At 39.1% G+C, this 15,290-nt stretch overlaps 1 protein-coding gene across 3 annotated transcripts in view; it reads left to right on the top strand.

Annotated features, from left to right (window-relative positions):
* The window catches only part of SCP2 (sterol carrier protein 2), a 161,924-nt gene that overhangs the window by 46,268 nt on the left and 100,366 nt on the right, over positions 1–15,290 (top strand). For all 3 annotated transcript variants that reach the window (XM_022575710.2, XM_022575708.2, XM_022575709.2), the window contains one exon: positions 14,810–14,873. In XM_022575710.2, the coding sequence (XP_022431418.1) occupies positions 14,810–14,873 (64 nt within the window). The remainder of the gene's footprint in view (positions 1–14,809; positions 14,874–15,290) is intronic.

Here is a 15,290-nt window from a genome sequence, read left to right as displayed (position 1 = left end):
TCTATTTCCAAGATTTTGGATCATCTTTACTATCATTATTCTGATTTCTTTTTGAGGTAGACTGCCTATTTCCTCTTCGTTAGTTCTGGTGGGTTTTTATCTTGCTCCTTCATCTGCTGTGTGTTTTTCTGTCTTCTCATTTTGCTTATCTTACTGTGTTTGGGGTCTCCTTTTTGCAGGCTGCAGGTTCGTATTTCCCGTTGTTTTTGGTGTCTGTCCCCAGTGGCTAAAGTTGTTTCAGTGGGTTGTGTAGGCTTCCTGGTGGAGGGGACTAGTGCCTGTGTTCTGGTGGATGAGGCTGGATCTTGTCTTTCTGGTGGGCAGGTCCACGTCTGGTGGTGTGTTTTGGGGTGTCTGTGGACTTATTATGATTTTAGGCAGTCTCTCTGCTAATGGGCGGGGTTGTGTTCCCATCTTGCTAGTTGTTTGGCATAGGGTGTCCAGCACTGTAGCTTGCTGGTCGTTGAGTGAAGCTGGGTGCTGGTGTTGAGATGGAGATCTCTGGGAGATTTTCACCGTTTGATATTACGTGGAGCTGGGAGGTCTCTTGTGGACCAGTGTACTGAAGTTGGCTCTCCCATGTCAGAGGCACAGCACTGACTCCTGGCTGCAGCACCAAGAGCCTTTCATCCACACGGCGCAGAATAAAAGGGAGAAAAAGTCGAAGGAAAGGAAGGAAGGAAGGAAGAAAGAAGAAGAAAGAAGAAAGAAAGAAAGAAAGAAAGAAAGAAAGAAAGAAAGAAAGAAAAAGAAAGAAAGGAGGGAGGGAGGAAGGAAGGGAAGGAGGGAGGGAGGGAGGGAAGGAAGGAAGGAAGGAGGGAAGGAAGGAAGAAAAGAAAGAAAGAGGAAAGAGGATAAAATAAAATAAAGTAAGATAAAATAAAGTTATTAAAATAAAAAATAATTTTAAGAAAAAAATTAAAAACAAACAAAAAAACGGACAGATATAACCCTAGGACAAATGGTGACAGCAAAGCTATACAGAATCTCACAGAGAAGCATACACATACACACTCACAAAAAGAGAAAAAGGGGAAAAAATAGTAAATCTTGCTCTCAAAGTCCACCTCCTCAATTTGGGATGATTGGTTGTCTATTCATGTATTCCACAGGTGCAGGGTACGTCAAGTTGATTGTGGAGCTTTAATCCGCTACTTCTGAGGCTGCTGGGAGAGATTTCCCTTTCTCTCCTTTGTTCGCACAGCTCCCGGGGCTCAGCTTTGGATTTGGCCCCGCCTCTGTGTGTAGGTTGCTGGAGGGCGTCTGTTCTTCGCTCAGACAGGACGGGGTTAAAGGAGCAGCTGCTTCGGGGACTCTGGCTCACTTGGGCCGGGAGGGGAGAGGGAGGGGTACGGATGCGGGGCGAGGCTGCTGCGGCAGAGGCCGGCGTGACGTTGCACCAGCCTGAGGCGCTGTGCGTTCTCCCGCGGAAGTTGTCCTTGGATCCCGGGACTCTGGCAGTGGCGGGCTGCACTGCAGTCTCCCAGAAGGGGCGTGTGGATAGTGACCTGTGCTTGCACACAGGCTTCTTGGTGGCGGCAGCAGCAGCCTTAGCGTCTCATGCCCGTCTCTGGGGTCCGCGCTGTTAGCTGCGGCTAGCGCCCGTCTCTGGAGCTCCTTCAAGCAGTGCTCTTAATCCCCTCTCCTCGTGCACCAGGAAACAAAGAGGGAAGAAAAAGTCTCTTGCCTCTTTGGCTGGTCCAGACTTTCCCCCGGACTCCCTCCCGGCTAGCCGTGGTGCACTAACCCCCTGCAGGCTGTGTTCTCGCCGCCAATCCCAGTCCTCTCCCTGGTTCCAACCGAAGCCCGAGCCTCAGCTCCCAGGCCCTGCCCGCCCCGGCGGGTGAGCAGACAAGCCTCTCGAGCTGGTGAGTGCCAGTCGGCACCGATCCTCTGTGCGGGAAATGTCTCCACTTTGCCCTCCGCACCCCTGTGGCTGCGTTCTCCTCCGCGGCTCCGAAGCTTACCCCCTCCGCCAGCCGCAGTCTCCGCCCGCGAAGGGGCTTCCTAGTGTGTGGAAAGTTTTCCTCCTTCACAGCTCCCTCCCACTGGTGCAGTTCCCATCCCTATTCTTTTGTCCCTGTTTATTCTTTTTTTCTTTTGCCCTACCCAGGTATGTGGGGAGTTTCTTGCCTTTTGGGAGGTCTGAGGTCTTCTGCCCGCGTTCAGTAGGTGTTCTGTAGCAGTTGTTCCACGTGTAGATGTATTTCTGGTGTATCTGTGGGGAGGAAGGTGATCTCCGCGTCTTACTCTATTGCCATCTTCCTGATTCCCCCAAATATGTCTCAGAAAACCTTTTTACTCATTTCTTAAAATATCCAGAAATATGAGAAGGAGAAATGTTTCTCCACATTTTCCCCACTTCTACTATAGTGCAAGCTATCATAATTTCTCACCTGGAGTATAGGAGTCTCCTAAATGGTTTTACTGCTTCTGCTTGTGTACCTGTTCAGTCAATTCTTCACTTTTTGTCCAGAGCAACACTTTTAAAATATAAGCTAGATCATTTCACTCCTCTGCTAAGAACTCTATTGTGTTCTTACCACACTCAGATTGAAACCTACAGGTCTTATTATGGCCTACAAGCTTCTATATGATCTGACCCTCCACCCTCATTAGCTCTCTGACCTCATCTTTTACCATTTTTTCTTTCACCACTCTGCTCCAGCCACACTATCTTTTCGGTTCCTCAAACACAGTAAGCACATTCCTACCTCAAGCAGGGCCTAAGACTTGCTGTTTCCACTTCTGGAATACTTTACCCTAAGATATCATCAGTGCTAGCTTTCCTACTTCCATCAGGTCTTTGCTTAAATGTCATCTTCTGCTTTCTTTCATCACCCTCCTTCCCAGAACTCCCTATCCTCTGTCTCTTACTTTATCTTTTTTTTTTTTTTTTTTAATTTTTGGCTGTGTTGGGTCTTCATTGCTGCACGTGGGCCTTCTCTAGTTGCAGTGAGCGGGAGCTACTCTTTGTTGCGGTATACGGGCTTCTCATTGCGGTGGCTTCTCTTGTTGTGGTGCACAGGCTCTAGGCGCGTGGGCTTCAGTAGTTGTGGCTCATGGGCTCTAGAGCGCAGGCTCAGTAGTTGTGGCGCACGGGCTTAGTTGCTCCACGGCATGTGGGACCAGGGCTCTTCCTGGACCAGGGCTCGAACCCATGTCCCTTGCATTAGCAGGCGGATTCTTAGCCATTGTGCCACCAAGGAAGCCCTTACCTTATCATTTTATAGAGCACTTATGAGTATATGGCATATATATATTTTCTTATTTATTGACTGTCTCTTCCAACCAGAATCTAAGTCTACAAGGGCCTGATTTTTGTTTATTTTATTCCCTGCTCTTTGACTGTTACCTAGTAGAGTGCCTGGCACAAAGCAGGTGTTCTGTAATTAATTAATCTTCAAAGAAAGACCCTCCTTGATCATTCAATTGAAGTGAATCCCTCCTATTATTCTTTTTCATAGATAGTTTCCTATTGCTTTCCTTCATAGCACTTAGCACTATTTATATTCATACATTTATTGTGTGTGGTTTTACTTGTTTAATTTTTGTCTTCCTTATTTGTCTTATAAACTCCATGAAAGCAGGAACCATGTCTGTTTTGTTTACCTTCAATATATCCAGCCTAGCACAGTGGTTGACATGTAATCTGGCCAGAAGAAAGTTTTTTCCCCCTTCTCTTCTACAGTCCCTAGCATATTTAAATACTCAATAAATATTTGTTGAATGAATGAATGAATTTCCATACCCATATTATCTCATTCAATTCTCACAACAGTCCATTATGGGAGGTGTTATATTAATAGTTATTAATATTACTTTTAAGTACAATTCTGGCTTCAAGATCTCATATATATATTTATTTATATATTCATTTATATATTTATTTATATATTTGTGTTGAGAAAGTATTCAGCAATTTTTATTTTCTTGAGTTTCTTTTTCTTTCAAGAATGGGTATTGAATTTTGTCAAATGCTTTTTCAGCATCTGTGGATTTCATTATGTCCTCCACTGAGATCTAGTAATAGAATATTTTATTAATGGACTTCTGATATTGAATCAACGTTGCATGTCTGGAATGAATGTCACTTGGTTATGATGTATTGATTTTTTTTTAATGTGGAGTTAGGCTCTGTCACTATTTTATTTAGTGCTTTCAGATCAACATTCATAAGTGATATTGGTTTTTAATTTTCTTTTTTTAATGTCTTTATCAAGTTTAGGTGTTAATTTTATACTTACTTTATAAAACTAAGTAGGAAGCGTTTCTTCATTTGTGATGCTTTGGAACGATTTATGGAGCATTGGGACTACTTGATCTTTGTAGGTTTGATATAATACCCTGTGAAATCATCTGGGCCTGTTTTTTTGGTGTGTATGGTTTGTTAGTTTGTTTGTTTTGGTAGTTGCTTGGTAATTATCTATTTATTTATGTTTAAACATTCCATCTCCAGTGGGGTCAATCTTGGTAGTCTGTATTTCTCTGGGAAATTATTCGTTTCATTTAGAGTTTCAAATCTATTTGTATAGAAGCCTGAAAAGTCGTCTTTTACATAAAATTTCTATTTCAGCGGTATTTCTCTCGTTATTTATTATTTTTGTGTATATATGCTTTCTGCTTTTTTTCGTATTAAATTAGGGTAGCAGTTTGTCTCTTTTGTTAAATTTTTCAGAACAATAGGATTTTGATTGATTATGTCTATTCTTTCTAATTCTTTATTCCATTATTTTCTGCCTTTATCTTCCTTGTGATTTTTATTGGTTTATTTTGTTGTTGTTTTTTGAATTGGGAATTTAATTCATTTTTTATCCTTTTAGTGAATAACAGCTTTATTGAGATAAAATTGACATACCATAAAAATTCATTCTTTTAAAGTGTACAATTCAGTGTTTTTTTGTATATTCACAGAGTTGTGCAATCATCACCACTATCTAATTTCAGAACATTTTCATCATCCCCAAAGGAAACCCCATACCCATTAGCAATCCTTCCTCTAAGGCACCTGGCAATCACTAATCTAATTTCTGTTTTTGTGTGTTTGCTTATTATGAACACTTCATTTAAATGGACCCTACAGTATGTGACCTTTTGTGATTGGCTTCTTTCACTCAGCACAGAAAACATTCACAGTTTATTCATGTAGTAGCATGGATCAGACTTCATTCTTTTTAATTGATCAATATGTTCCATTTTAATCGTTCTTAGTGCTATGTTCTTGTTACAGCTTTAAACGTATCACATTGGTTCTGATATGTAGTGTTTTAGTTTTCAGTATCATTTTTTTCAGAAGCTCTGCAATCATTTGTGTTTCTTCTTTTTGTCCAAGAGTTGTTTTATGGAAATAGTTTAAAAATTTCCAGGTAGACTTAATTTTTACATTTTATTAATAATTACTAGTTTTATTACATTGTGATTTGAGAGTGTTCTTTTAAATTTGGAGTATTCCTAATTATCTGATGTCCTCTAATGTCAGTGTAGTAAAGTCTTATTTCTGTAGTGGATTTTTTGAAAGATGGACTGTGTGTCCTCAGATTTCTTGTTTCTTTTTTGTTTGTTTGTTTTGTCTTGTGGGACCCCAGAAATTTCCCTGTTTACCACCTTGAGTCTCCTGTTCTTTTCTAACCCTTCCTTGTTGTCATGTTTTGATCTACAGGAATATTTTTTCAATATTTTCACTCTTGCGGGGTGTCTTTTTCTTCCTGGTGGTAGTTTCAGAGCAATTGTAGGCCTGCCTCTAGCTCCCCTCTTCTCTCCTCTGCAGTATTTTTCAGACTGCCCTTCTTCCCTAGGAGGCTTACTGTGGGAGCGTGAATGATTGCTGGCAGGGATTTGGTCACTTTTTCCCTTTCCCTTTTTTTTTTCTCTTACAGATAATTTGAAGTTTTGTGTTTTCTTTTGCCTAGTTATGCTGAGGGTATGGTTTTGTGCAGTTTTATTTGTTTTTCTTGTTATTCTGTTTTTGTTTTTTTTTTTTTTTTGCGGAACGCGGGCCTCTCACTGTTGTGGCCTCTCCCGTTGCGGAGCACAGGCTCCGGACGCGCAGGCTCAGCGGCCATGACTCACGGGCCCAGCCGCTCCGCGGCACGTGGGATCTTCCCAGACCGGGGCACGAACCCAGGTCCCCTGCATCAACAGGCGGACTCTCAACCACTGCGCCACCAGGGAAGACCTATTCTGTATTTTTTTAGAGGATATGGAGAGAGATTTAGGCAGTTTTCATTGCCCTCAGCTAGCTGGAAATCTGTGTTTGGTGTGTTTTCAACCTTTTCTCAAGTTTTATATTACTCAGAGTAGTTGGACAGTTTTTTCTAGTCTAAAGTCTGAAGTGTAAATGTGTAGTATTTTAGTTGAAATGTTATTCTTCATCCAACAGATTTCTAATGAATTGTAGAATTTCATAGAATTTTAAGTTGTTTGAAATTGCTGTTTGTGAATGTGCTCTAGAAATGAATATGTAAGAATGTTTGTAGTAGCTTACATTCTGCTATAGAATCAGGAGATACTTGTGACTTCAAGGTTTGATTGAAAGAGATTGAGGTCTTTTTATACCACTCATATTCTTAGAACAGCCCAAAATCTGAATTGGCAGTTCAGAGTCAGTAGTCAACAAGCCCTTCATCAGTGTCCAGGATTAGTAAATACATGGTAAGTGATGGGCAGAATATTTTTCAAAGGGTTGCTATCTTCTGTAGATTAACTGGATCCCATAGTAAGGAAACAAGAAGAAAAGACATCAATACCTACTGAATATCTCCTATGTCAGACACTATGCCAAGTGCTTTTATATAGTTTAGCTGCCCTTCTTCCTACAAATCCATTTGTGAATTGCTTATAAATCTTCTAATAGATGACAATAAAGCATTTGAACTTCCTGTGACAAGAAACTTGCCACAGAGGCTACTCATTCCATTTTTTTGATCATTCCAGTTGTTACAGTGCTCTTTTTCATGTTGAACTCAAATCTCTCTCCCTATAGTTTCTGTCTTCTGAGATTCATAGAACAAGCCTCTTTCACCTTACAGCCCTTCAAATATCTGAAGCCAGCTTGACTTGTTCCCTTTAACTGTTTCTTATTAGACTTGTTTCATGACCCTTCATCCCCAGACTAATTACTGTACTGTGATCGCATGTAAGCTTTTCTGGTGATCGCATCACACTGTTGAATCATATTGAGCTTATAATCGAACAGAACCTCAGAGCCTTTCTCATGATTGCTGCTCCTTTTCTTAGGTAGTTTTGGGTGGTCAAGAGTAGAACAGGGCATTTAATTAATTACATTCTGATCCATCTCATTGATAAACCTCACTGAAGTCTATTTGGATCCAACATTATAGCAGTCTCTCTCAGCTTCAGGTGTGGGTAGCATACCGTTGAATTTTCTTTATTTTTTTAAAAAATAAATTTATTTATTTATTTATGGCTGCGTTGGGTCTTTGTTGCTGCATGCAGGCTTTCTCTAGTTTCGGTGAGCAGGGGCTACTCTTACCCTTTAATTTTCTAATCCAATTTTTGGTAGAAATATTAACCAGAGCATGGCTGAGGTTAGAGGTTAGCAATAGAGACTTTGCTCTAGGTTAATACTTTGATCAGTGCCTGTCATTGATCAGTGCCTGTGTGTTCTCTTGACTCTTAAGATGCTCCATGACGTGGGTCAGTTAAGTTGGAAAATGCTTCATACTTTAACTCCCTTTTGGACAATCATAATACACATGCAATAGTAAAGGAAAGTCTCTAAATGCTCTGCCATAAAGACATTTACTTAACTTTGTTTAAGCCAGTATTATGTAAACCTGACAGAAGAACCCTCATTTTTATAGTAACACCAAAAAAACCCCGAAAAGCAAAAGGGAAAAAAACCCGCACTACAGTATTTCCCTGTCTTGTCCCAAAAGATGGCCTGAAAAATTTTGTCTGTTGTCTTGCTGATACTAAATACTATATTTCATTTGATCTACTAGCCAATACAATAAAAAAGATAATTAATTTGGGTGGATTGGTTCAAGATGGCAGAGTAGAAGGACGTGTGCTCACTCCCTCTTGCGAGAGTACTGGAATTACAGCTGACTGCTGAATGATCATCGACAGGAAGACACTGGAAATCACCAAAAAAGGTACCCCACATCCAAAGACAAAGGAAAAGCCCCAGTGAGAGGGTAGGAGGGGCGCAATCACAATAAAATCAAATCCCATAACCACTGTGTGCGCGACTCACAAACTGGAGTACAATTATACACAGAAGTCCACCCACTGGAGTGAAGGTTCTGAACCCCACATCAGGCTTCCCAACCTGGGGGTCCGGCAACGAGAGGAGGAATTCCCAGAGAATCAGACTTTGAAGGCTAGCGGGATTTGATTGCAGGACTTCAACAGGACTGGGGGAAACAGAGACTCCACTCTTGAAGGGCACACCCAAAGTAGTGTGTGTACCAGGACCGAAGGGGAAGGAGCAGTGACCCCACAGGAAACTGAATCAGACCCACCTGCTGGTGTTGGAGGGTCTCCTCCAGAGGCAGGGTGTAGCTGTGGCTCATGGTAGGGACAGGGACACTGCCAGCAGAAGTTCTGGGAAGTGCTCCTTGGCGTGAGCCCTCCCGGAGTCCGCCATTAGCCCCACCACAGAGCCTGTAGCCTCCACTGCTCAGACCAAACAACCTTCAGGGAGGGAACTCAGCCCCACCCATCAGCAGACAAGTGGATTAAAGTTTTACTGAGCTCTGCCCACCAGAGCAACACCCAGCTCTACCCACCACCGGTCCCTCCCATCAGGAAACTTACACAAGCCTCTTAGATAGCCTCATCCACCAGAGGGCAGACAGCAGAAGCAAGAAGAACTACAATTCTGCAGCCTGTGGAACGAAAACCACATTCACAGAAAGATAGACAAAATGAAAAGGGAGAGGACTATGTGCCAGATAAAGGAACAAGATAAAACCCAAGAAAAACAATTAAATGAAGTGGAGGTAGGCAAACTTCCAGAAAAACAATTCAGAATAATGATAGTGAAGATGATCCAGGACCTCGGAAAAAGAATGGAGGCAAAGATCGAGAAGATGCAAGAAATGTTTAACAAACACCTAAAAGAATTAACAAACACCTAGAAGAAATAAAGAACAAACAAACAGAGTTGAACAATACAAAAACTGAAATGAAAAATACACTAGAAGGAATCAATAGCAGAATAACTGAGGCAGAAGAAAGGATAAGTCACTTGGAAGACAGAATGGTGGAATTCACTGCTACAGAAAAGAATAAAGAAAAAAGAATGAAAAGAAATGAAGACAGCCTAAGAGACCTCTGGAACAACATTAAATGCACCAACATTCGCATTATAGGGTTCCTAGAAGGAGAAGAGAGAGAGAAAGGACTCGAGAAAATATTTGAAGAGATTATAGTTGATAACATACCTAACATGGTAAAGGAAATAGCCACCCCAGGCCAGGGAGCACAGAGAGTCCCAGGCAGGATAAACCCAAGGAGAAACAGGCTGAGACACATAGTAATCAAATTGACAAAAATTAAAGACAAAGAAAAATTATTAACAGCAACAAGGGAAGAACGACAAATAACATACAAGGGAACTCCCATAAGGTTGACAGCTGATTTCTCAGCAGAAACTACAAGCCAGAAGGGAGTGCCATGATATATTTAAAGTGATGAAAAGGAAGAACCTACAACCAAGATTACTCTACCCAGCAAGGATCGCATTCAGATTTGACGAAGAAATCAAAAGCTTTACGGACAAGCAAAAGCAAAGAGAATTCAGCACCACCAAACCATCTCTACAACAAATGCTAAAGAAACTTCTCTAAGTGGGAAACAGAAGAGAAGAAAAGGACCTACGAAAACAAACCCAAAACAATTAAGAAAATGGTAATAGGAACTTACATAATGATAATTACCTTAAATGTGAATGGATTAAGTGCTCCAGCCAAAAGACACAGCCTCGCTGAATGGATACAAAAACAAGACCCATATATATGCTGTCTACAAGAGACCAACTTCAGACCTAGGGACACATACTGACTGAAAGTGAGGGGATGGAAAAAGATATTCCATGCAAATGGAAATCAAGAGAAAGCTGGAGTATCAATACTCATATCAGAATAGACTTTAACATAAAGAATGTTACAAGAGACAAAGAAGGACACTACATAATGATCAAGGGATCAATCCAAGAAGAAGATATAACACTTATAAACATATATGCACCCAACATAGGAGCACCTCAATACGTAAGGTAAATGCTAACAGCTATAAAAGAGGAAACTGACAGTAACACAGTAATAGTAGGGGACTTTAACACCTCACTTACAACAATGGACAGATCATCCAGACAGAAAATTAATAAGGAAACACAAGCTTTAAATGATACAATACAGCAGATAGATTTAATTGATATTTATAGGACATTCTATCCAAAAACAGTGGATTACATTTTCTTCTCAAGTTCACACAGAATATTCCTCGGGATAGATCATATCTTGGGTCACAAATCAAGCCTTGGTAAATTTAAGAAAATTGAAATCACATCAAGCATCTTTTCCGACCACAGTGCTATGAGACTAGAAATAAATTACAGGGAAAAAATATAAAAAGACACAAACACATTGAGGCTAAACAATATGTTACTAAATAACCAAGAGATGACTGAAGAAATCAAAGAGGAAATCAAAAAATGCCTAGAGACAAATGACAATGAAAATATGACAATCCAAAACCTATGGGATGCAGCAAAAGCAGTTCTAAGAGGGAAGTTTATAGCAATACAATCCTACCTCAAGAAACAAGAAAAATCTCGAAGAAACAATCTAATCTTACACCTCAAGGAACTAGAGGAAGAAGAAAAAACAAAACCCAAAGTTAGCAGATGGAGAGAAATCATAAAGATCAGAGCAGAAATAAATGAAATAGAAACAAAGAAAACAATAGCAAAGATCAATAAAACTAAAAGCTGGTTCCTTGAGAAGGTAAACAAAATTGATAAACCTTTAGCCAGACTCATCAAGAAAAAGAGGGAGAGGACTCAAATCGGTAAAATTAGAAATGAAAAAGGAGAAGTTACAACTGACACTAAAGAAATACAAAGCATTATAAGAAACTACTACAAGCAACTCTATGCCAATAAAATGGACCACCTGGAAGAAATGGACAAATTCTTAGAAAGGTATAACCTTCTAAGACTGAACAAGGAAGAAACAGAAAATATAAAGAGACCAATCACAAGTAATGAATTTGAAACTGTGGTTAAAAACCTTTCAAGAAACAAAAGTCCAGGACCAGATGGCTTCACAGGTGAATTCTATCAAACATTTAGAGAAGAGCTAACACCTATCCTTCTCAAACTCTTCCAAAAAATTGCAGAGGAAGGAACACTCCCAAACTCATGCTATGAGGCCACCAGCACCCTGATACCAAAACCAGACAAAGATACTACAAAAAATGAAAATTACAGACCAATATCACTCATGAATATAGATCTAAAAATCCTCAACAAAATACTAGCAAACAGAATCCAACAACACATTAAAAGGATCATACACCACGATCAAGTGGGGTTTATCTCAGGGATGCAAGGATTCTTCAACATATGCAAATCAATCAGTGTGATACACCACATTAACAAATTGAAGAATAAAAACCATATGATCATCTCAATAGATGCAGAAAAAGCTTTTGACAAAATTCAACACCCGTTTATGATAAAACTCTCCAGAAAGGGGTTATAGAGGGAACTTACCTCAACATAATAAGGGGCATATACAGCAGACCCACAGCAAACATCATTCTCAATGGTGAAAAACTGAAAGCATTTCTTCTAAGATGAGGAACAAAACAAGGATGTCCACTCTTGCCACTATTATTCAACATAGTTTTGGAAGTCCTAGCCATGGCAATTAAAGAAGAAAAAGAAATAAAAGATATACAGATTGGAAAAGAAGAAGTAAAACTGTCACTGTTTGCAGATGATATGATACTACACGTAGATAATCCTAAAGATGCCACCAGAAAACTACTAGAGCTAATCAATGAATTTGGTAAAGTTGCAGGATACAATAATTAATGCACAGAAATATCTTGCATTCCTATACACTAACAACGAAGATCAGAAAGAGAAAGTAAGGAAACAATCCCATTCACCATTGCAACAAAAGAATAAAATACCTAGGAATAAACATACCTAAGGAGGTAAAAGACCTGTACTCAGAAACTATAAGCCAGTGATGAAAGAAATTAAAGGTGACACAAACAGATGGAGGGATATATCATGTTCTTGGATTGGAAGAATCAATATTGTGAAAATGACTATACTACCCAAAGCAATGTACAGATTCAATGCAACCCTATCAAATTACCAATGGCATTTTTATAGAACTGGAAAAAAAATCTTAACATTTGTATGGAGACACATAAGACCCCGAATAGCCAAAGGAAACTTGAGGGGAAGAAAAACAGAGCTGGAAGAATCAGACTCCCTGACCTCAGACTATACTACAAAGCTACAGTAATCAAGACAATATGGTGCTGGCACAAAAACAGAAATATAGATCAATGGAACAGGATAGAAAGCCCAGAGATAAACCCACACACCTATGGTCAACTAATCTATGACAAAAGAGGCAAGGATATACAATGGAGTTAAGACAGCCTCTCCAATAAGTGGTGTTGGGAACACTGGACAGCTACATGTAAAAAATGAAATTAGAACACACCCTAACACCACACTCAAAAATAACTCAAAATGAATTAAAGACCTAAATATAAGACCGGACACTATAAAATTCTTAGAGGATAACATAGGAAGAACACTTTTGGACATAAATCATAGCAAGATCTTTTTTGACCCACCTCCTAGAGTAATGGAAATAAAAACAAAAATAAACAAATGGGACCTAATGAAACTTCAAAGCTTTTGCACAGCAAAGGAAACTATAAACAAGACAAAAAGACAGCCCTCAGAATGGGAGAAAATATTTGCAAACGAATCAATGGACAGAGGATTAATCTCCAAAATATATAAACATCTCATGCAGCTCAATATTTAAAAAAAAACAACCCAGTTGAAAAATCGGTAGAAGACCTAAATAGATTTCTCCAAAGAAGACATACAGATGACCAAGAGGCACATGAAAAGCTGCTCAGCATCACTAATTATTAGAGAAATGCAACTCAATACTACAATGAGGTACCACCTCACACCCATTAGAATGGACATCATCAGAAAATCTACAAGCAACAAATGCTGGAGAGGGTGTGGAGAAAAGGGAACTGTCTTGCTCTGTTGGTGAGAATGTAAGTTGATGCAGCCACTATGGAGAACAGTATGGAGGTTCCTCAAAAAACTAAAAATAGAACTATCATACGACCCAGCAATCACACTACTGGCATATACCCAGAGAAAACCATAATTCAAAAAGACACATGCACTCCAGTGTTCATTGCAGCATTATTTGCAATAGCCAGGTCATGGAAGCAACCTAAATGCCCATCGACAGGCAAATGGATAAAGAAGATGTGGTACATATATACCATGGAATATTACTCAGCCATAAAAAGGAACGAAAATGGGTCATTTGTAGAGATGTGGATGGACTTAGCGAATGTCATACAGAGTGAAGTAAGTCAGAAAGAGAAAAACAAATATCGTATATTAATGCATATATGTGAAATCTAGAAAAGTGGTACAGATGAACTGGTTTGCAAGGCAGAAATAGAGACACAGTTGTAGAGAACAAATGTATGGACACCATGGGGGGAAAGTGGGGGATGGGGGTGGTGCTGGGATGAATTGGGAGATTGGGATTGACATATATGCACGAATATGTATAAAATAGGTAACTAATAAGAACCTGCTGTATAAAAAAATTAAAATTCAAAAAAAAAGAGATATGAATTTGATGTGGCTTGTTCTTACTGGACCCGTTCTGACTGCCTCTGGATCAGTCACTTACTCTTATTGGTATGAGATCGCTAGTGTGGTCTCTACCTTTTTCCATTTTTATTAGAATTGAGAAAAGATTTGTTCAATTATATGTATGTCATTTCTGCTCTGAAGATCACCCTCCTTGACAGAAAAGGTAGAGATAAAACAGAAATGGGGACTCTCCACTTTATTGTGCTGTGTATTAACTTAATATTATCAGCTCCGATCAGTGCACTTTTTCATTCCTTGGTCTTTCTAGTTCCAAAGGAGGATTCAAAACCTATTTTATTCTGTTTCATCTTCTTAAAAATAATAAACAAGACTTTTACAAATTTTACTTCATTAATGTGCTTGCTTTTATTTTCCGACACTACTCTTTGAATTTTCTGTTAAAGAATTTAAAAAGTATACCCTTTTCTTGTTAGACTAACTCTTCTGAAGACCTTTCTGCCTTATCATAAGGCAAAAGAAGTTCAGGCCCTAGAGGTTTGAATTGTAAAATTCACTTCGTCCAGGGATGTTGGGATGTTTTGGCAGACTCCTTGAAGTATTGCTGGCAGTGCTTTCCTGCCTTATAACCACTGTGGTCCTAGGCTATATTTTCTGGGTTTTGAAAGTAGACCCTAGTTGTACTAGGTAGAATAGGCCAGTTTGAACTATTTTCATATCATATGCTTATTTGTTGATTCAATTCATGAAATACACCCCAGTTTAATTATAAAGAAATGTTTATGTGAGGGATCAGTGTTGAAGTTTCCAATACTGGTATCTATGCATGGGAAAATGTGGAAATATTAGAAGGATACTGAGTATCATTGCAACATTTGTTAACAAGCAACAGGAAAGCATTAACTCACTAATAGAAGTTTGCTTTCTCTACAGGAACAAAACTTGAACACTTTGCAAAAATTGGATGGAAAAATCATAAGCATTCAGTTAATAACCCGTAAGTATTTCAGAGATATGAAATAGTGAGAATCTGGGTTATCCTGCTATGTAATATGCAACTTTATACTTGAAAAGCAAATGTAAGACCTCAAAGATGTTAACTAGAATGTTTTTCTTCTTATGAAAGGCTTGTGCCCAAGTAAACTTTTGACTACTTTTCAGTTTAGGTTTTGGTCTATTTATATTTAAAATGCCATTTAAGCTTAGTTGCTCTTTTAAGAAAGAATGTGAATGGCTGGCATTAAAAGATGTAATTGGTCATAGGTTCTAACTCTAGTAAATGAAATTTATTATAATAATTTTAATTGGAAATAACCAGGCCCCATTTTAAACCATTTTTTAAAACTTTTCTTAGTTTGTTTTGATCAATTAAAGTGGTTGTTTTAATTACTTTATATTAAATTATTTGCATTTT

This window comes from Delphinapterus leucas, chromosome 1, assembly GCF_059928025.1.
Source record: "Delphinapterus leucas isolate spDelLeu-1000000601 "Yukka" chromosome 1, BTC_Dleu_Yukka2, whole genome shotgun sequence".
In the NCBI taxonomy this organism is placed as follows: domain Eukaryota; kingdom Metazoa; phylum Chordata; class Mammalia; order Artiodactyla; family Monodontidae; genus Delphinapterus; species Delphinapterus leucas.
The sequence above is the reverse complement of the archived record's forward strand: the minus strand, read 5'-3'. Positions and strand labels throughout refer to the sequence as shown.